This window comes from Schistocerca americana, chromosome 7 (genome assembly GCF_021461395.2).
Source record: "Schistocerca americana isolate TAMUIC-IGC-003095 chromosome 7, iqSchAmer2.1, whole genome shotgun sequence".
NCBI classification, from domain to species: Eukaryota; Metazoa; Arthropoda; class Insecta; order Orthoptera; family Acrididae; genus Schistocerca; species Schistocerca americana.
The window spans coordinates 51,638,882-51,660,610 of record NC_060125.1 but is presented as its reverse complement, the minus strand read 5'-3'; the positions used below and the strand labels follow the sequence as shown (position 1 = coordinate 51,660,610).

The 21,729-nt window shown below is 41.8% G+C and overlaps 1 protein-coding gene across 1 annotated transcript in view; it reads left to right on the top strand.

The window, feature by feature from the left end:
• Positions 1 to 20,288, top strand: part of LOC124622691 (adipokinetic hormone/corazonin-related peptide receptor variant I-like) — a 180,456-nt gene extending 160,168 nt beyond the window's left edge. Inside the window, exon 5 of the mRNA XM_047148480.1 lies at positions 20,126 to 20,288. Within this exon, the coding sequence (XP_047004436.1) occupies positions 20,126 to 20,288 (163 nt within the window). The remainder of the gene's footprint in view (positions 1 to 20,125) is intronic.
• Positions 20,289 to 21,729: the final 1,441 nt, after the last annotated feature.

The following is a 21,729-nucleotide window of genomic DNA, read 5'->3' as shown; positions in this document are numbered from 1 at the left end:
TGCACCTCTTACTATACAGGGTGTCCCAGCTATCTTGGTACCGAGCGAGGTGGCGCAGTGGTTAGACACTCGACTCGCATTCGGGAGGACGACGGTTCAATCCCGCGTCCGGCCATCCTGATTTAGGTTTTCCGTGATTTCCCTAAATCACTCCAGGCAAATGCCGGGATGGTTCCTCTGAAAGGACACGGCCGACTTCCTTCCCCATCCTTCCCTAATCCAATGAGACCAATGACCACGCTGTCTGGTCTCCTTCCCCAAACAACCAACCAACCAACCAGCTATCTTGTCCACCCAAAATATCTCTGGAACAATAACAGCTATTGGGAAACGACTTTCACCGGTATCAAAGTAGGGCTGGGGCCCATGAATGTACATATTTGGAAACATTCTAAAACGAAAGCGTATGTGTTTTTTAACACAAACTTATGTTTTTTTAAAGTAGACCTCCTATATATTTTCTTCAGCAATCCATAGCATGACAAAGCACATACACAATGGCGTTGATTGCATCGCAATATTCGCATTACATCTCGAGATATTGAGACGCCAATTTGACGCTTGAAACACCCGACATGCGCTGCTAGCGCACGTCCTGAGGCTCAGGCGTGAACCCCATTCTGCCCGTAATCGCGATGTGATTGACATGCGTAATCACACTTTCACAATTATCAAGAGGTCCGAAACGAATAATCCGGTCTGCTGCCATCCTGCATTAACGTCGTACATTCCAGCAGGTATTTATCCCATAGGCTAGGGGTGATGCGGTTCTGTAACATATCTGTGTACCGCAACGTTAGCCACAAAATTAACTTCGCTTATCGTTAATCCGTTACTAAAAAGGTATGCCGTTCAACGTTAAAACTTTACTTTACTGTAGATCTAGCGCAAGTGACAGTTAATCATTCACTTGTAATAGTAAAACTTATGTTGATGGTTTTAGTGAAACGAGCAAGTGGACTAAAAGTTTTACCGTTGTTTAGGTAAAAATGTTTTGATTTCGGAAGTTCAGGTGGAACATAGAAGATGAATTTAAACATGTTTAACCAATTAGTTTTATTATCACATAATTATCAATGTTATGTTTATCTAATGCGTTAAATGACAAATTGTTGCAAACAAATGTTTCTTAACATCACTGGGTAAAATGGGCCTTTGTAGAAACTTCCACTGTTATACCAGCACTACATACTAAACATAGCGTTCACATCTCATGCTCAAAGTGATGCCCATTGGCTTACATACATAGGGTCACTCTGCAGATGCCCTACTTCGTGCTACTGTTTCCTCTTTGATGGCTGTACAAGCTTCATGTCCTCTGGTGTTGTTGGTGTTGTTGGTTCATGTAGGTAAACAGCATCCTTCACTGCTCCCAAAAGAAAATAATCCAGCGGTGTAAGGTCCGGAGACCGGGCAGGCCACCTAACTGGGCCACCTCGTCCAATCCACCTACCTGGGAACTTACGGTTCAGAAGTCGTCGTGCTCGTAAGGCGTTATGTGCAGGGCATCCGTCATGCTGAAACCACATGACCATTCTCCGGTTCAGAGGTACGGTGTCCAAGAGAACAGGAAGATTGTCGTATAAATCTGGAGTATTGTCTGCCATTTTGGGTGCCATTTATAAAGAAAGGTCCGATAATGGTATCTCCAGTAATCCCACACCAAACATTAACTTTCCACGGACGTTGATGCTCTACCTGACGGAGCCATTTTGGATTGTCTGCGGACCAATAATGCATATTCCTCATATTGATAATTCCTTTGTTGGAGAATGATGCCTCGTCGGTAAAGAGAACATCTGCAAAAAAATTTGGTTTAGTCAGAAGTTTTTACTGAGCCCACCGACAAAATGTTACCCTATTGCGGCAGTCTTTCCATGAAGATCCTGGTGTATATGAACATGGTAAGGATGAAATTTATGACGTTTAAGGATACGCTGTGCACTTGATTTCGACACACCAACTTCACGTTCAATTTGACGTGTGCTGATTTGAGGATTCACAGCTATGGTAGCGAGCACAGCAACTTCAGCACGTTCATCTGTGCGTGTTCTAGGACGATGTCGAAGTCTTGGATTTAAGCTTCCCGTTTCACGTAGACGAGATGTGAGACGACCAAACAACCGGCGCGAAGGCGATGGTTTGTCAGGGAGTCGTCTTCTGTACAGTCGTTCTGCCTGAACAGCATTTCGTCCACCGACAACAGGGTACAGTACCGGTATGTAGAATAGGGTAGAAAACAGACATATTAACTTAATAATCATAATGTTCGCTAACGGTACTATCAACAAACAAGCAATCTCATAGCGTATTTCCCGTCAACGCACATTCTCCATAGATCAGCAGCATTTCTACCATATCTTCATGTGTGTAGGCCTACATTATACTGTACAGTATAAGTTCCACAACTCAACGTTTATTCACAATGTGTACTACCTCTGTGCCGTCACTAGATTACTCTGATGCACGACTACAATGGCAAGCGGAGTACTGCACGCCAAAGCAACAACAAATGGGATGCTTGGAGGGTGGTGGAGTACAGGAGTTTGCATGGGTCGCAAATCATAAACAAGGCGAAGTGGCAGCTGTGGCAGTAGTGGGAACTACGTTGGACACTTGACTAGGTAGAGCCAGGCCCTGCGCGGCAGGCACAATGGGTCATATAACGCATTAGATAAACCTTATTTTGGGTGTGCAGGATAAATAAGACAATCTGACGGGTGTACACCGATCGGTATTGGTTCATATTGTGTACGTAGATACGTAAAACGTGCAAGAGGGAAACCATTATGTGCTTATGAGAGTTGATGGCAGCAGACCGTATTATTCGTTTCCGACCTCTTGATAAGTATGGAGGTGTGATTACACATGTCAATCACATCGCGATTACGGGCAGCATGGGGTTCACGCCTGAGCCTCAGGACGTGCGCTAGCAGCGCATGTCGGGTGTTTCAAGCGTCAAATTCGCGTCTCAGTATCTGGGGATGTAATGGGAATATTGCGATGCAATCAATGCCATTGTGTATGTGCTATGGATTGCCGAAGAAATAACACAGGAGGTCCATTTTAAAAAAAACACATATGCTATCGTTTTAGAATGTTTCCGAATATGTACATCCATGGGCCCCAGCCCTACATTAATACCGGTGAAAGTCGTTTTCCAATAACTGTTATTGTTCCAGAGATATTTTGGGTGGACAACATAGCTGGGACACACTGTATATAATGGAGGCTCCGACTACTTCTGATGGAATGATGTTATTACTAACCAATGGGTTATGGGGCGAATAACAATGTAAAATTTCTTAGCTAAAAGAACATTGCCAAGAAAGAAAAATAAACACACATTAAACATAGCTTATTTAACAGCTATTGTCAATTAAGAAGCGTTAAATATATTGAAACATGTAGGATAAATGAACTTCATTTTGACAGTACATGGGTTGCTCTCTCAAGGCCTGTTAGTGAACCATTTGGAACCACTGGTTGCCATGGTGAAGTTGGACGCCGTTCCAAGATGAGGCAGCAGGTTTCTTTCCACTGAAGTTGTTGTAAAGTCGATAGGCAAACTAGTGGTTGCCATGCTGAGGATAAAGGCCAGTGCAAAGATGTGGCAGCAGGCTTCTTTCGTTAGTTGACTAGGGGAGGGAAGAGTGGTGGTAGAGGGAGGGTTGATGAAAGTGAACTGCAAGAAGTGATAGATATTGTGAGAGAAGATGGGCTGTCAGCTACCTTTTGAAGTTTGAAAGGATTTTAATTTCTCCAATATTTTCAGGAATACTGTTCCAAAGTCGGGTTTCTGAATTAGAAAATGATCTGGGTAACAAGGCATTGTTGTGGTACAGAGAGGATTTTACTTTCTTGAGAATGTGTATTTCTGCTGTGTTGTTCAGTCAGTAGAGTAAGGGTTGAAGATAAATATGCAATGTAATGCCTGAGAAGGCGATGCAACAGAGACAGAGTACGATATTAACTACGCTTATCGGCATATAACCAAGATAATTATTCATAGGTAGGAAGATATAGTCGAAATAGCGTACATGACAAATGTATCACACAAGCATTCATCGCCAGTTCTAGCTCACGTGAGCTCTCATACAAAGGTCCTTGGAGAACCGGATCACCATAATCAAGAGTGGGGAGTATTAGTGACTCTATGAGTCCCTTATTTACCTCGAGAGAAATTTTTTTTTTTTCAAATTTCTGTAATGAACGAAGTGATGTTGACACCTTCTTATAAACAACAGTTGTGTGTTCGATCCAGAACTATTCCCAAATTCTTTTCAGGAGAAGTAAAGGATTATGTGGAAGAGATTCTCTGAACTTAAGAGTAATAAGTCTTTTGACAGCAACTAAGATTGCTTGCGTTTCAAATGGGATGTTTAAAACCATGTCCTACGCCCATTCTGGAAAAGCAAGGAGGACAGCATTTAAGCTGTGGATGGCTGCGTGCAAATTTCTTTGGCTTGGACTTAGGTATTACTGAACATCATCGGCATATAAATGACATTTGCATTGATAAATAATATTCGACACATCATTAACTTAAAATGGGAAAAGTTATGGGCCCTACTCTGATCCTTGTGGGACCCATGTTACTAATTCTTCCGTTGTGACCTCCTTGTTACAATCATTACACACTGTTCGCGGTATGTACTCGTAACATATGAATGGAACATTGTACAGCACATGAAGAAAAGTGTTTAGTATTGAGTTTAACAAGTACAATATCAAAGCTGGCAGTGTCGAAAGCTTGGCTGAAATCCAAGATGCTCATAAAAGTCTCCTCGTTTTTCCATAGCTTGTTTTGATTTTCACAGTATCCGGTACACAGGTTATTTATTTCCAGTCGAAATTCAGTGCTGTGCTACGGCCGTTACCGGTAATGACCCACAAGGATTGAGCCAGTCTCTTAACTCCACTAATAGCTTCTCCACGAACCTTCTGTCTTCTCCTTTCACATACTCAACTTTATCACATAATGAATCTGTACTGATGAGTTGCTTACAGATAATGTCCGCACTCGAACTCTCTAAATCTTTCACGCCCAGAACATCCACTTTGGCGACTAACAGTCCTTAAGCAAACTCACATCATCGGCGCCGAACTTATCCATACTGTCAGGAAAACATATTTACAACATCTACATATTGTATCTGTGCAACACGCCCGTGTGTAGTACATCATGATGCATCTAATTCGTCATAGTCCTCCAGAAGTTCTACCACACATGATACACTCACGGAAAAAAATCACAACACAAAAAATAATTAATGTAGAATAATGAAATTACTGGAATACGTTCGCCTATGTAACATATTTAACTTTGCAAGATCACAGGTTAATGTAAGCACGAGGTAAGCATTGCAAATGTGAAATGCTGGTACATTAATGACCTGTGTAACTGCCAGACTGCTGAGTGTAAGCATGCAAACGTGCATGCATTGTGTTGTACAGCTGCCGTTTGTCTGTTTGACCGATGGAGTTCCAAGCCTGTTGCACTTGGTCAGTCAATACAGGGACGGTTAATACTCTTTGCGGATGACGCTAGAGTTGTAGACCGATTATATCACATACGAGTTCATCTCCAAAAGGCACCAAATGTGAAAAAATGAAAAATGACGTAACGAGTGACAGAATTACTTACAGCCATTACCTATGTAATAAGAACTGTACCATATCCGTTCTATATTTCCAGTTAACACTTGTGGGTCAATGAGAGGAGTAACAAATCCAGTCTTATTTTGTTTCCAAGAAGTCTCAAATCCAGGCAGCCAATCGTTAGTCTTCTTGGTAAAGACGTCACATACAACATGGTCGACATCTATTTACATGACATTATGTGTTATAAGGACGTGTCTGGGAATCTTTTTCTTTTACTTTGTTTTGTTCATTGTGATTTTGTAATTAAATTACGCAGTCTGATATATCAGATGAATACTGGTACTGTGAACTATCCACAGAAACAGAAAATCCAAGGAAAAGGGTATGCAGAGCGGAGAAGTGGATGAAAAATGTCGCGAAACAATACAAGCATGCAAAAAAGGCTGGTGTTAGACCTCAAATTAGTTGCGAACATGACAGTGTTTTCTGCTGTGCTGTACCTTTATTACCAACTGAAATTCAAGAATTTCATTACTGTTTCTGTGAGAATAATGATTCTATTTCACAAAATAAGGTCATTTCGCAACACATGGATGTAATTTCACTAAAGAGGCGTAGAGCCAGTCAGGAAAGTGGCACAGATGTCAAGAAGACCATAGCTGTAAAATATAAAGTAAAACCTCGGTCTGAGGTGATAAATGTATGTCAAGATACATTTCAGAAAGCGATGGGTGTTACTGGCCCAGTGAAGATAGGTGGGTCTAGACTCACAGCCGAAAGGACTAGTCTTGAAGAAGAGATTTATTTCCATATTCAATCATTCAAATGCAAAGAAAAGCATTATGGCAGACGTGCATTCCCGCAGTCTTGAAAAAATTCGAAATATGTGGATGTTATTTTGTGAAAGACGTGGAACTTCTGGCGGTATCTCCTTACTGCATTTACAAGGTAGTTTTCTGTCTTCTGCCATTTAATACTATTTAACCTCTACTACATTGTAATTTAAAAGTCAGGAAACCACTAAGTCACTTTCATTATTGGTTATTTCACATATTGTGATTCAAAACTCAAAACAATTTTGTAATGGACATTTCAGGAAAGCATATTCTCATATTTATTTTCATGCACATGTATTTCTGTACAGGTCTGTTCTTTCTTCACAATTTTTTAACAGTTTACTTAAAAGGTAAATATTTAATCGCTATAATAGGTTAGTTTATAGATATTTGTTACCAAATTCAGCCTAGGGTTTTACAGCATGAAACAGGATACTTGCAGCGAATGTCTGAAATACAGTATACAATTTAAATCAGCTACATCTACAGAAGAGAAGATGGAGACAGTTGTTCAACTCATGGTCCATAAATACAGGACAAACGTATTTTACCAGAACCACAACCAGCTGCTTAAAAATTTACTGACTGTAAGTTGATGCAAAATCAACCTCTGTCTAACGCTACCATTGGGTAGGATTATTACTCAAGGCAGCTACAGTGTTTCATCTTGATATTGTGGCTGTGGAAAAAGATGAAACTGTTAATGAGAATACAATACATTTCTACAGCTGGCTAGAGACAGATGGGGTAGGGGATCTCATGAAATTAGTTCTTTTTTGTGGAATTTCTTGAAAAGACTCTTTCCCCTTTGCAGGGAGAACGAAATTCAGCAGTTAGAGTGTTTCGTGACAGTTTGTCATCAGAGAATAATAACTACTGCAACCTTCTCGTATTGTCGGGAATTGAACATCACTTCAGTTTCCAAGTAGATTGCCTCTTTCTCATTAGAAGTCGTTCCTACAGGCCTGAAGATATGGCTGGGCAGGTTGGAAAAAAGGTAAGGGAAGAAGTTCTATTCTTTTAGAGTATGAAATCTTTTAAAGACACTGTAAAACTGCATATGTTAGGTGTTGATTTTAATCAGGTCAGCTAGCAAGATATGTCCAAAGTTTGTATGCCATATTCAAAACGCATAAAGATAAGTGAAGCGAAGAGCGTTACTTTGCAAACACAAAGAGCTCTGGTTGGTCTACATCCATGCTATGCGGGAATCCCCCATTGTGAACACATAACTCAAAAAAAAAAAAAGAAAAATATCTGTAAAATATGAGCAAATCATGGCAATGATTAGGAACTTAATACTAAAATCCATGTACAACCAGCGAAAAAGAGTGACGTAATTAAAATCCTTTGGGGAATGGGATATTATGTTGGGGATCTGCTCTTTTACAACAGATCCTTAAATGAAGATAACAATAAAGAATCTTCCAATTGTGTTAATGACAATGAGGTGATGAATGAAGACAATCTGTACGAAAGTAATGCTGTTCTTTGTTTTGGAGCATCTTTCTTTTTATGTTCGTAATATAAATATTTTCTTTAAATTTACGCAAGAACGAACGTCATGTACCAGGAAAAAGATGTTATGATGAAGTCAATCTCCTTGTGGTTGACAGATGTTCGTGGTTAACTTCCGCGTCACATGTAGATTTTGTTGTAGTAGAGATCTTTAATTTTGTTTTGAATGTGCCAGGCAATAACGTTGTTCAGGTAGTTTGAAAGGTGCTAAAGAGGTCCAAAATTCACAAGAACCTTACAACAGGAGAGTAAATAATAAAGTTACCATGTTTAACCAAAATACTGGTGGATTAAAGAAGAAAGAAGATTCTCACAAAAGTAAAGTAAAAAATGATGTTACCATTTTTCACCAAAATATTCCCGGATTGAAGAATAAAATAGATGAGCTCTTGGTTTGTTTATATGACATTGAATCTGATAATGTAATAGATATATCACATTGTGTGTGATATGGAAAAGGTAGATATCAGTGGTTAGAAACTAGCTGCACATATGAGTAGAGAGAATAAGGTGAGAGGAGGAGTTGCCATATATGTCAAACGTTATCACTGTGTAAAAATCTTAGAAACAAAAAAGTTTTGTCTAGAGCAACATATAGAAGCATGTGCCTGTCAACTTAAACTGAAGGAGGGCTCTTTTATAATTGTAACAGTATATAGGTCCCCTTCAGAAAACTTTCATTTACTTCTGGAAAACTTGGATGCCTTGTTGTGCTATCTGTCAGGTAGGGGAAAGCAAATTATTATTTGTGGGGATATCAATGTTGATTCACTGAAAGAGTGTAATAGGAAGAATGATCTGGAAGTCTTGCTCCGTTCTTTCAATTTGACATCTGCCGTTAATTTTCCTACTCGGGTAGTAAAAGTCAACAGCACATTGATAGATGACACTTTTATAGACCAAGATACGTTTAAAAACATAAATTCTTGTCCTGTTGAGAATGTCCTTTCTGAGCATGGTGCTCAGCTAGTTACAGTATATGACATAGCTCCATTCAGTAATTCAAAACTTCCATCCAAAGTTGTGTGTTCAATTAATGACTCAACAACTAGAAATTTCAGAGAAAATCATCAGCAGTTAGACTGGGATTAGGTGTACAAGGAACCAGATGCTAATTTAAAATATAATTTATTTCATGATTTGAACTGTTTCCCCAAGAAAGTAGTTAAATCTAATTATAAGAAACCATGCAAAAAGCCTTGGCTTACTAAAGGAATAAAAATATCTTGTAACCACAAAAGGGATCTGTATCTAACAACAAGAAAGGGTAATGACCCAGAAATGGGCAAATATTATAAAAACTACTATGCACATTAAGAAAGTTTATTAAAAAGTCCAGAAGCATGTGCATCATGTCTGAGATTAATACCTCTGATAACAAAATCAGAACAATTTGGAATATTATTACAAGGGAGACAGGGCAACCAAGAGTACAAGATGACGGCATTACCATCAAAGAGAATGGAAACTTGACAAACAACAAGCCGGAAGTCGAAAACATTTTTAATAATCATTTTTTAAATGCTGTAGAGAAAATAGGATGTAAATGTTCATTAGAAGAAGCAAGGCAGTTAACAGAAGAGGCTTACCCACACCATTTGATACAACTGAAATTCCACGCACCTCTCCTTCTGAAATTGGGAAAATAATAAACCCTCTCAAGAATAAAAGCGCCACATGGAATTGATGGCATTTCCAGCAGGATAATAAAAGCTTGTTCCCAAGAGAGAAGTGGGATTCTTTGCCACATATGTAATAGCTCTCTGAAGCAGGGTGTTTTCCCAGATAGACTGAAGTATGCCATTGTTAAACCTCTGCATAGAAAAGGGGATACGTCTGATGTCAACAGCTACCGCCCAGTCTCTCTTCTGACTGCCTTATCAAATGGTTCAAATGGCTCTGAGCACTATGGGACTTAACTTCTGAGGTCATCAGTCCCCTAGAACTTAGAGCTACTTATACCTAACTAACCTAAGGTCATCACACACATCCACGCCCAAGGCAGGATTCGAACCTGCGACCTTAGCGGTCGCGCGGTTCCAGACTGTAGTACCTAGAACCGCTCGGCCACTCTGGCTGGCGAGTGCCTTATACAAAATTCTTGAAAAGGCGATGTATTGTAGAGTAGCTTCACACATTTGTAAAAATAAAGTTTTAACAAAATGTCAGTTTGGTTTCCAGAAAGGTTTTTCGATGGAAAATGAAATATATACTTTCGCTAATGAAATATTAAATGCTCTGAGTGACTGGAAGTTGGGATATTTTGTGATGTCTCAAAGGGTTTTGTTTGTGTAAATCACGGAATATTTCTAGATAAGCTCAAGTACTGTGGTACGAATGGGGCAGTGCTCAAAACTAGTGATTTCTCAAACTGGGGAACAATCAAGAATGGGGTGCCGCAAGGTTCGGTCTTTGGTCCTCTGTTGTACTTAATATATATTAATGACTTGCCATTCTATATTCACGAAGATGCAAAGCTGGTACCTTTTGCCGATGATGCAAGTATAGCTATCACACCCAACAGACAAGAATTCACTGGTGAAATCGTAAACGATGTTTTTCAGAAAATCAATAACTGGTTCTCCGCAGATGGGCTCTCATTAAACTTTGAAAAAACACAGGACATACAGTTCCACAAAATAAATGGAATGGCACCATTAATAAATATAGACTTCGATCAGAAATCGGTAGCTAAGGTAGAATATTCAAAATTTCTAGGTGTACGCGTTGATGAGAGGTTGAACCGGAAAAAGCATACTGAAGATTTGCTGAAGCGTTTGAGTTCAGCTACTTATGCTATTAGGGTCATTGCAAATTTTGGCGATATACATCAGTAAATTAGCTTACCACGCATATTTTCATTCTCTGCTTTCGTATGGCGTCGTATTCTGGGGAACTCATCATTCAGTAAAAGAGTGTTCATTGCACAAAAGGGTGTAATCAGAATAATTGCTGGAGCTCATCCAAGATCATCCTGCAGACAACTATTTAAAGAGCTAGAGATCTTTGCTGTAGCCTGACAATATACAGGGTGTTACAAAAAGGTAAGGCCAAACTTTCAGGAAACATCCCTCACACACAAAGAAAGAAAATATGTTATGTGGACATGAGTCGGAAAACGCTTACTTTCCATGTTAGAGCTCATTTTATTACTTCTCTTCAAATCACATTAATCATGGAATGGAAACACACAGCAACAGAACGTACCAGCGTGACTTCAAACACTTTGTTACAGGAAATGTTCAAAATGTCCTCCATTAGCGAGGATACATGCATCCACCCTCCGTCGCATGGAATCCCTGATGCGCTGATGCAGCCCTGGAGAATAGCGTATTGTATCACAGTCGTCCACAATACGAGCACGAAGAGTCTCTACATTGTTACCGGGGTTGCGTAGACAAGAGCTTTCAAATGCCCCCATAAACGAAAGTCAAGAGGGGTGAGGTCAGGTGAGCGTGGAGGCCATGGAATTGGTCCGCCTCTACCAATCCATCGCCCACCGAATATGTTGTTGAGAAGCGTACGAACACTTCGACTGAAATGTGCAGGAGCTCCATCGTGAAAGAACCACTTGTTATGTTGTACTCGTAAAGGCACACGTTCTAGCAGCACAGGTAGAGTATCCCGTATGAAATCATGGCGGTGAATCGATCAAGTGCAGTACATACTGACGAAACTAAAATGAGCTCTAAAATGGAAACTAAGCGTTTCCGGACACATGTCCACATAACATCTTTTCTTTATTTGTGTGTGAGGAATGTTTCCTGAAAGTTTGGCCGTACCTTTTTGTAACACCCTGTATATATTCACTTATGAAATTTGTTATTAATAATCCGAACAAATTCAAAAGTAATAGCAGTGTAAATTGCTACAACACTAGGAGAAAGAATGATCTTGACTACTCGAGGTTAAATCTAACTTTGGCTCATAAGGTGGTAAATTATGCTGCCACAGAAGTCTTTGGTCACTCGCCTAATAACATTAAAAGTCTGACAGATAGCCGTATAGCATTTAAAAAGAAATTAAAAGAATTTCTTAATGTCAACTCCTTCTACTCATTAGATGAACTTTTGGATATAGTAAGTGAGTAATTTCCCCAACGTCCCCAAAAACATTAAAAGTATTAAGTGTTATGTAATTTTTTGTGTAATGTGATACCTAGTATAGACACCTTTTATTAACCAGACACGTTCCACATCATTACGAAGTGTCGTATTCATGATCTATGGAACAAGTAATAATCTAATCTGAAAATAATCAGTAAAATATTTTGTGCAATAAAAATATTCTCACTAATTTTCTTTGCAATATTTCTAAACCTTTAAGTTAATAACAGTTCCCACTATGAAATGGAGAGTGTAAAGTGGAGTACAAAACACTGCAAATCAAGAGTCAACTATATTTTACTGTTTGTAGTAATATATGTAACTCCAGAACAACGTTATTAAACTTAAAACAATTTTACGCCAAAAGATACTAAATCTATCTTATTTATGCAATAAGAATTAAACAAATAAATATTTAATTGAGATACCACAGCTGTTTGGGTAAAACAACGAAACTACAAAACATACACTCGCTCTACAGTTGTTCTAGAACGTTTTCTGTCTCTGCTGCAAAACTGGATTTTATGAATTTAATAGCTTCTGGAAATGAGTTTCTCATATGTGCTTCAGTGGTGACAGATCTGGTGGTCCAGCAGACCAAGGTAACATGTTGACACTCTGTGGAGCACGTTGGGATATAACGACGGTATGTGGGCGAGCGTTATCCAGATGGAAGATACTTCCTGAAACGCTTTCCACGAATGGCAGCACAGTAGGTCGAATCAGCAGGCTGACACAATTTTGCAGTCATGCTGCGTGGGATAAACACGAGAGTGCTCTTGGTGTCACACAAAGTCCCACACCAGACCATAACACCAGGTGTAGGTTCAGTGTGTCTATCACCCAGACAGGTTGGTTACAGGCCCTCAACTGACCTTCTAACCAACACACAACCATCACTGGCACCAAAGAAGATCCATATTTCATGAGAAAACACAGCAGACCCTGCCCTCCAGCTATGACACAACTGAAATCGCGAATGGGAGTTGTTTGTGGTCAGTGGGATGCAGGCTACGGGCCACCTGTCTCGAAGCTGTCTTTGAAGTAACCGATTTGTAACACTTCGCTTTGTCACTGTTGTGGCAAGTGCTGCTCAGATGACTCCTGCAGATGCAGTAAGATACACCAGCGGCATACGCCGAACGCGATGGTCTTCCCTCTCGGTAGTGCCACGTGGCCCTTCGGAGCCCGATCTTCTTGCGGCCATACATTCTCCTGACCACCGCTGCCAATAATCATCTTCAATGGTTGTATTCCTGCGAAGCCTTCCAGCAGTATCGCAGACGAAACATTCAGCTTCTCGTAGCCTGTTACGCGACCTCATATAGACTCAGTGACGTGTTGATAGTGGTGTCTTTCTCGCTCTAAACGCATTGTTGACTAAAATCCACTCACCATGTCCAATATGTAAAGTAACTAGCGCTAAAGACCGTCACAGCGTGTATTTAGAGCAAACAAGATTTGCACCCTCATAGTACGTTACTAGCGTCAATTTTACGCAACTAGCAAGAAATTTGAAAAACGTCAGCTTTCCGTGGTAGAAACACGCTGCTTTCTTTTATGTCGCACAACTCCTTCTTGGTGTTGCGATTTTTTTCCGTCAGTGTGCTTGTATATTTAATTTCACAGTGCCTTGCGGAACTTAATCACTCGAACTGAGCCTTCGTGACTTTTTACACAATTTAGTTGGTTCATTCACCGAGGCAGTAGAGCCTTGTGACAGTACGTCATTGGCAATAGCCACCCACACTTGGACAATAACCCAGTAAGTTCCACAGAGCGTTGTCAAACATCAATTCTTGCACGCTCTCTTATCAAGAATTCTAACCCTAATATTGCGCAGTACCCCTCATCTTCAAAGGTAAAACTTCCATAATATCTCAGAACTGGCTTGCTCCAAGCTGAGAAGCTACTATCACTGAACATAGAGGTTCGACATCATTATTTTCTGCCCCATGTAACCAATAAAGCGGTCGGTTCAACTTCCACTTCCTCAAAAGGTCCAGACTCGCTACAGACACGTGACCCCCTTTGTCACATAATAATTTATGCTCTCTGTCGTATATTACGCCACTGTTTTCCTCTTAATACAGCTATGTGACATTTAAACTGTCTGAGTGTTCCATTCAGCGGATTTGTGGCTACCATTGGTGTTTAACGGCATATTACTTCGGCCTTGCACATTTCGCTTTTTACAGTTCTGTTCACGGTGCCAAACCTCTCCACATTTATTACACTGTGGATGGCGAGACTGCCTTTGTGGCCCAAACGCTCATAACACCTTACGCTTGCTGGGAACACATCCGTTTTTGCCTGTACCCCTGTGATTAAAATGGTTCAAATGACTCTGAGCACTATGGGACTTAAATTCTGAGGTCATCAGTCCCTAAGAACTTACTACTACTTAAACCTAACTAACCTAAGGACATCACACCCAGGATTTGAACCTGCGACCGTAGCGGTCGCGCGGTTCTAGACTGTAGCGCCTAGAACCGCTCGACCACCGCGGCCGGCCCCTGTGACTATAACTTCTCTTCTAGAGTCGTGGTCCCCTTAATGGTCGCAGGTAGGCTCTTCAGGTTTTCTACATGCATCGTCTTTGACATATCAGCTGGAAGCTCTTTCGGAATGCGTCGAATGCTCCACACTTTGCCTCCTGAAGAATAACTTTCTTCGTCTCGTCATTCCCCATCTACTCGTAAGTGTTAGCATTAATCTTCCTTTTTCTATGGAAAAGACTTTCTACCGATTGATTTCTCCTCCGTGACACCTCACTCAGGTGTTCTACTTTGTTTCTTATAATGCTGCACAGACCCTTTGCTTCAATACATGTGCATTTTTTAAGTTTTCATGTTCAGCCCTCGTGACTTTGCTTAACCCGCAAATCTTTTGTAACAGTTGTTCATAGTCTTGAAACTCATCTTTTTGGCTCGTTCTAGGTTACCTACCACTTAGCTGCTAACTGCTTATGTATCTGAATGTGATTTGCCCTTCAAGCATCTGTTTGATCCACAAAATACTGAGTCGCCTCTTGCGAGGAAAAACTCTGCGAATATCTGTCCACCAAGTAAAATTGCAGCAACAGGGAGAACACAGGGACACCAACAGCAAAAGCAGTCATAGTAGTAACACTCTGCTTCTGATTTTTAAGCCTAATCATAAGCCCTCCAGCAAAATGACCGTAGCAATAGCATGTTTGAAACTTCGCTGGTGTTATCTCCACACACAGTGTGATGTGACTCAATAGTTTGCACTTTGTACATCTCATTGCCCACATGCTGGAGTGATCTTTCCTAGTGTCTCGAGGAAACTGTGAAACATCTGCAGGTTTTTCAAACCTTACAAATTCCAATCTTAGGTTTAAATGACAATTTTCCTTCCCCATTACTTCCATAGAACAACAGGCAACACGAGAGGGGAATCATCTCATCGCTCAGCATTCTTAAAACAGTGAAATACAGATGATGATGACAATCTCGACCCAGACATCTGCAGCTGTCGATGTTGCAGTGACCACTTCTAGTAGGTATCACTTGTAGCAGCGGAAGTTGGTGGCTGCTGCAGTGGTCGGTGAGATTGGTCAGGTCATTTGACCACACTGGGTGTGGTTGCAGTGGTCTGGTGGTGAGTGACAATTGCTCGTCTGCCGAACTGTCATGGAAATAGTACTGACGAGTAACCTCCTTCCATAATAACACACAGAGTGATGACAGTTCTGGAAGGTGGTTAATACCATCCATGATACGTGCTGGCCTTGGTCAGTCACCTCGCGGTAATCTCTCATAGGTGGTGACGACAGTTGGCAAAGGTTTGCTGCTGTCAATGTGGAGGCCATAGTGCTGTTTGTAGTGTTGGCAGAAGAGCCAACACTGTGTTTCTAGAGGAGGCCGAAATGCACGCGTTTAATTACACGCTGACTGGCGTTAGGTCTGGAACAGGACAATATCTTGAGAATTGCAAATAAAGTAAGTAGTTGATATAATACTTAACTTTAATCCACAATTTTAGAACATCTCTCTTGACGGTACATGTTATAATCACAATATATATAGCAAAGGATTATGGCGCCTTGCTAGGTCGTAGCAAATGTAACTGAAGGCTATGCTAACTATCGTCTCGGCAAATGAGAGCGTATTTGTCAGTGAACCATTGCTATGAACGTCGGCTGTACCACTGGGGCCAGTGCTAGTAGGTCTCTCTAGACCTGCCGTGTGGTGGCGCTCGGTCTGCTATCACTGACAGTGGCGACACGCGGGTCCGGCGTATACTAATGGACCGCGGCCGATTTAAAGGCTACCACCTAGCAAGTGTGGTGTCTGGCGGTGACACCACACTGTTGTGGGTCAAGAGCTTTTTGGGGCACAATAAACAGTGGACAGCATTTGCAACGACTCGCTCATTCACATTGGTCAGCACAGTGCTCACTGGTGCAAGTGCAAGTGATTTAGGTTTCCCAGTGGAGATGATGGCAGCTCATGGCTGTGATACGTGTCCACACATGGCGATGGCGAACAAGAAAAGCGTGTGCCTGCATACGGCAGTGGACAGCGGAAGTATTTGTCTGCTCAGGCCAGTTGCTGGACAGCTATGTCCCACAGCTTGAACCACAGTCCACTAGGATAAGATGTCAACAACATATGACAGTCACCCAACAGTGCCCTACCAGTGGCAAGGTACTAAGTCGGCGATGTTCAGACTTAACACAGGCAGCAGGGCAACAGCGAGCAGATAGTGAAATCACAGTCTGGTGGTGGCAGCTTACTGACTGATCTGAACTTGTGGAACTACGTAACGATTTTGGTTCCTTTTTTTTTTTTTTACTTTTACCGTTCATCTAGTACCCTTCCGTTTTCCACCACGTCACTTTCTTTATGTTTTAGACCACCAGTACTGCTTCTGGTTGGAGTCATTCGGAACTCTCTCTACTTAAAGTAACTCATTTTGCTGCTGCTTCTTTTTGTCTCAATTAATTTAATTTAATTTTTGAGGTGATAATTCAACCTCTAAATTTTGGTATACACGGTGATCAGAAATAGACTGAAATCATTGTAAGGACGTTGTAGTTTAGGTTGTGCTAACAAATAATTGTCAAGAAAAAAAACCTCAGTATTTCGCGCCATTTCCAAGATAATTAGCGTTGACTCTGCTAGAAATCGGTACAAAAGTTAGACTTGGGACTGTAGTAAGGATCGAACCCGAGCCAAAGGGTGAGTAACCTTGTGCTCTATCAACTACGCTGTGAGAAGAGTTGGCACTAACTGTATCTGGAGATCCGTTTGAATTTGCTCGCGCAGCGGCTTGACTGGGTAACTTCAATGCTTATTAACTCGGAAACGGTGCAACGAATCGAATTTTTTCTAACTATTATTTCACGGCACAACCTACCCAGCAACTACGTTATAAACATTTCGGCTGCTGCTGACCCCCATGCGCATATCACTTATTCCTGTTTGTGCAGAAACTTTCGTAAACGTTAGTGGGTGATTCCATGAAAAGCAGTAACAATATGTGTACTTAAAAAAAAACACTTTTTGAGTGCTACAAATTGTATCAATGAGTAATAAAGTATACCAACGGTAGTGCCCTACATAGAAGTGAAGGAAATTTGTACTTTAGCAGTTGGTAGCATTAGGTTAAAGATAATTATTTATCAGCTGAATTGCGTGTGCTGAACTAGTATATCTTCAAATGGTACAGCGGCATACCTGGAGTGTGACACAATGAAAGCGTTTCTCGTTTCTGAAAATAAAATGTATTATTATACTCAGCACGCCTATTTTATTAGTATACTTATAGCTTATGACCATATAGTTACGCAAACTCAGTTGTCCTTCATGTGACAAAGGAGGCTATGATTCAAATTGCATCCAGAGAAAAATATTTAAAATAAGCATTGCCCTCTTTTCTAAGACAGGAGTGGAAGTAATGATATACGACAGCAATACTCCAATTACGTGTTCACTACAGTCATATACAGGGTGAGTCAGGAGTGAACCATGAATTTGCTTTCAAAACTTTTTCTTCAGAATTTACTTTACTTACTAGCTATTCATCAAGAACATTAACACATTTAATCACACTATGTGAGCGTGGAAGTAGTTACCAGTGGGTAACTGATGAAAACCAAATTTCTTTCAACAAATATAAATTTTATTCCTAAAAGCCCCCCCCCCCCCCCCCCATTTCTTTTGAAACAGTTTTAAAATTATAATCAGAAAGCACCATGTAAATATCAAGTTACAATTTATTTATTCAGAGGCAGAAAGAAAAATTTTTTTACAGTATGAGCTTTCGGGCTGAGAACCTTGCCGCTCTCTTTTGACATGGCCGTGGTCACGACCGCTCACAACAACCTCTGAAGGACTACACTGGTGCAAATATTTTAACAACTTACACATGCATATAAACTGTGCACCCCGTAGGTGAGATGGAAATGGTACAAAACACTAACATTAAAAGATTAACTTGCCACCAAAGGTAGAACTTCATTAAAAAAAAAAAAAAAAAAAAAAAAAAACTCTTACCGTGAAAGGGTGGCAACTTTATATACTAAAATGACCATTTAAATAAAAACCCAAGAAATGCAGTCTTACATAAAATAGACAAGGTTAGCCAAACATGCTCTACATTACACATATACCGCCTCTCAAGATGATGGGCAAGATGAAAACATATTTCAGCAAGTCGTCCGTTACACTTCAAACAATAAATTCGTTAACACCGAATCCGACAAACATGACAGTGGCAGCTATTAACGTACGGCAGACCGACAGACAGACACTAACTGCCTAACAAATGCAGACGAGAGATAGACGAGCAAGCTGGAGACGAGAGACTGACCATAAAAACAAGTAGAACTTAACAAGTAAATGAAACAACATATCCGGAATCACTTAACTTCTTATAAACTGCGATGTCTGGCGAAGACATGGCGCAGCACCCCCAAAACGCTCTCCCGAACCGTCCGCTGCCAGCCGCTTCAACGGACGCAGGAAGGCGCGCCGATCTCCCGTCTCACGGCGTCGCAGCTCGCGCAGGCCAGACCGATGTCTTGGGTTGACTCCTGTTGCTCTCGTGTCGGCCGCGAAGCCACTGCCCCTCGCTATACGGCGCGGCCCACTGGACTGACGTGGCTCAAGACGGACAAGTCATCTTGTGTCTCAATGCGCGACCAAACAACCGACCGATCCAACCGCGAATGACCATTGCCTGAAGAAACTCGAGCAGATTGGCGGCCTAATACACACTAGCACTCCGGACGACCGACAGACACTGACTGCCCCACACTGACCCGGCTGACCAACTCAGCAGACTAGCCGCTTAGCGAGCTCATAGCGCCCCTTAAATGCACGTGAACAGGCCACCTTTCCCCATTCCCACCAGAGGGAGACACCAAAGCTGCGACTGCCACAGCGGTGCCACCGCCAGAAACGGAGGGCGACTGCTTCATACTACGCGCTGTGGCGCGCTCTTCAAAACAGCAAATTTTACCACGGCTCAAGGAGGAAAGGTACATGCTTTGAGGGGTGATAGTGTTAGTGATTCTGAACAAAAAACTTCATATGGACGTATGCCCTGTTAAGAATGGTTTCCGAATCAGAACACATTTAAAATCACTTTTGTACGTTTTTCTTGAATAACTGGAAAACCATACCCTGCAGCAAAAACGTGTCGCAGTACAAAATTAAACTATATTAAATTTCCTACAACAAAGGTCCTATTCATTTTTTTTTCTCTAGAACTAACGGTTTGTGCGGAAAAGACCCATTGGGTCCACAAAACCTCAGATATTAGACTTTAACGCTAATACCTCTAATTATGATACCACTACTAGCAAGAGCTAGCGGTCCAAACAGCCTGTTTGTACTGCCGGATCTCAAATGAGTCCCGGTGCGACAGTCAGCGTAGCTCTGGTCTCAAGAATGCACAGTCACACATAAGCAGCGAATCGTGCAGTGTAGCTGGTGGTATACTGGGGCACATGCGCTCAGCAGCAGGCTGGCAGCTGCTCCACACGCAGCCACGACCTCGCTGACACGGCGGCGTGTTCTCGTGTTGCAGTGAGTTCGCGTCCGGGACGCTACGGCGCAGCCCCGCCACGGCGACGCCGACGGCGGTGGGCGGCGACGGCAGCGGCAGCGGCAGCGGCAGCAGCCGGCGCTGCACGAGGCGGCGTCGCGACGACCAGCTGTGGGACGGCGTCGCAGCTGCTGCGCCGCTCTGACTGGCGCCAGCTGGCAGGGGCACCGGCGTCCTACATCAGATGGACTGTTTGCTCACACGTCCAACTGAGTGTTCCCCACTGAATAAATCAATAAAATAACAGTTTGCCAATTTATCTGTCTCATTACTGTCTACGTCTATTCAGCCTCTCACTGACTTTGTCTACATGTCTCTTCAGTTCATATTTTGGTGAACTTGAAACGCAAATTGCTGCTTCAAAAAGGAATCTGAATAATAAGTCATTCTCATATGAGTAGAATAGAAATACACTGAGGTGGCAAAAGTCATGGCCTACCATCTAATATCGAGTCGGACCTCCATTTGCCCAGGGAAGCGCAGCAGCTCGACATAACTTCTACTCAGCAAGTCGTTGGATGTCCCTTCCAGATATACTGACCTGCCTCTATAGCCGTCCATAACTGCGAAAGTGTTGTCCGCGAAGGATGCTGTCCACGAACTGACCTCTCGATTATCTCCCATAAATTTTCCATGGGATTTATGTCAGGTGATATGAATGACGTAATCATTTGCTTGAATTGTCCAGTCTTCTTCCAACCAGTCGCGAAAAAGTGTAGCCCGTGACATGACACTGTTGTTTCGGAATTGCTGAAAATGGATGCAAATGGTCGCTAAGTAGCAAAAGAAAGCAATTTTTGTCAATGACCGGTCCAGTTCGAGCAGAGAACCTAGTTCATTCCATGTAAACACAGCCCACACCATTATGGAGCCACCAACATCTTCCACACTGCCTTGTTGACAACTTGGTTCTATGGCTTCGTGGGGTCTGCGCCACACTCGAACCCTACTATCAGCTCTTACCAACTGAAATTGGTACCCGTCTGACAAGGCCACGGTTTTTCACTCGTCTAGGGTCCAACCGATAAGGCCACGAGCTCAGGAGAGTCACTGCAGGTGACGTTGTGTTGTTAGCAAAGACACTCGCGTCGGTCGTCTGCTGCCATTGTGCATTAACACCAAATTTCCCGATGGGTACATTCGTCGTACTTCCCACATTGATTTCTACGGTTACTTCACGCAGTGTTGTGATGTCTGTTAACACTGGCAACAACATGCACACGTCACTGCTGTCGGTCGTTGTAGAAGGCCGTTGGCCATTGCGTCGTCCTTAGCAAGAGATAATTCCAGAAATTTGCCATGCTCTGCACACACTTGACATTGTGGAACTCGGAATACTGAATTCCCCAATGATTTCCGAAATGGAATGTCCTATGTGTCTAGCTCCAACTACCATTATATGTTCGAAGTCTGTTACTTCCAGTCGTGCAGCCATACTCACGCCGTAAATCTTTTTGCACTAGTCACCTGAGTACAAATAACAGCTCTGCCGATGCACTACCCTTTTATACCTTGTGTATGCATTTCTACCCCTATGTGTATGTGTGATTACCGCTGTCCCATGACTTTGTCACCTTGGTGTAGTT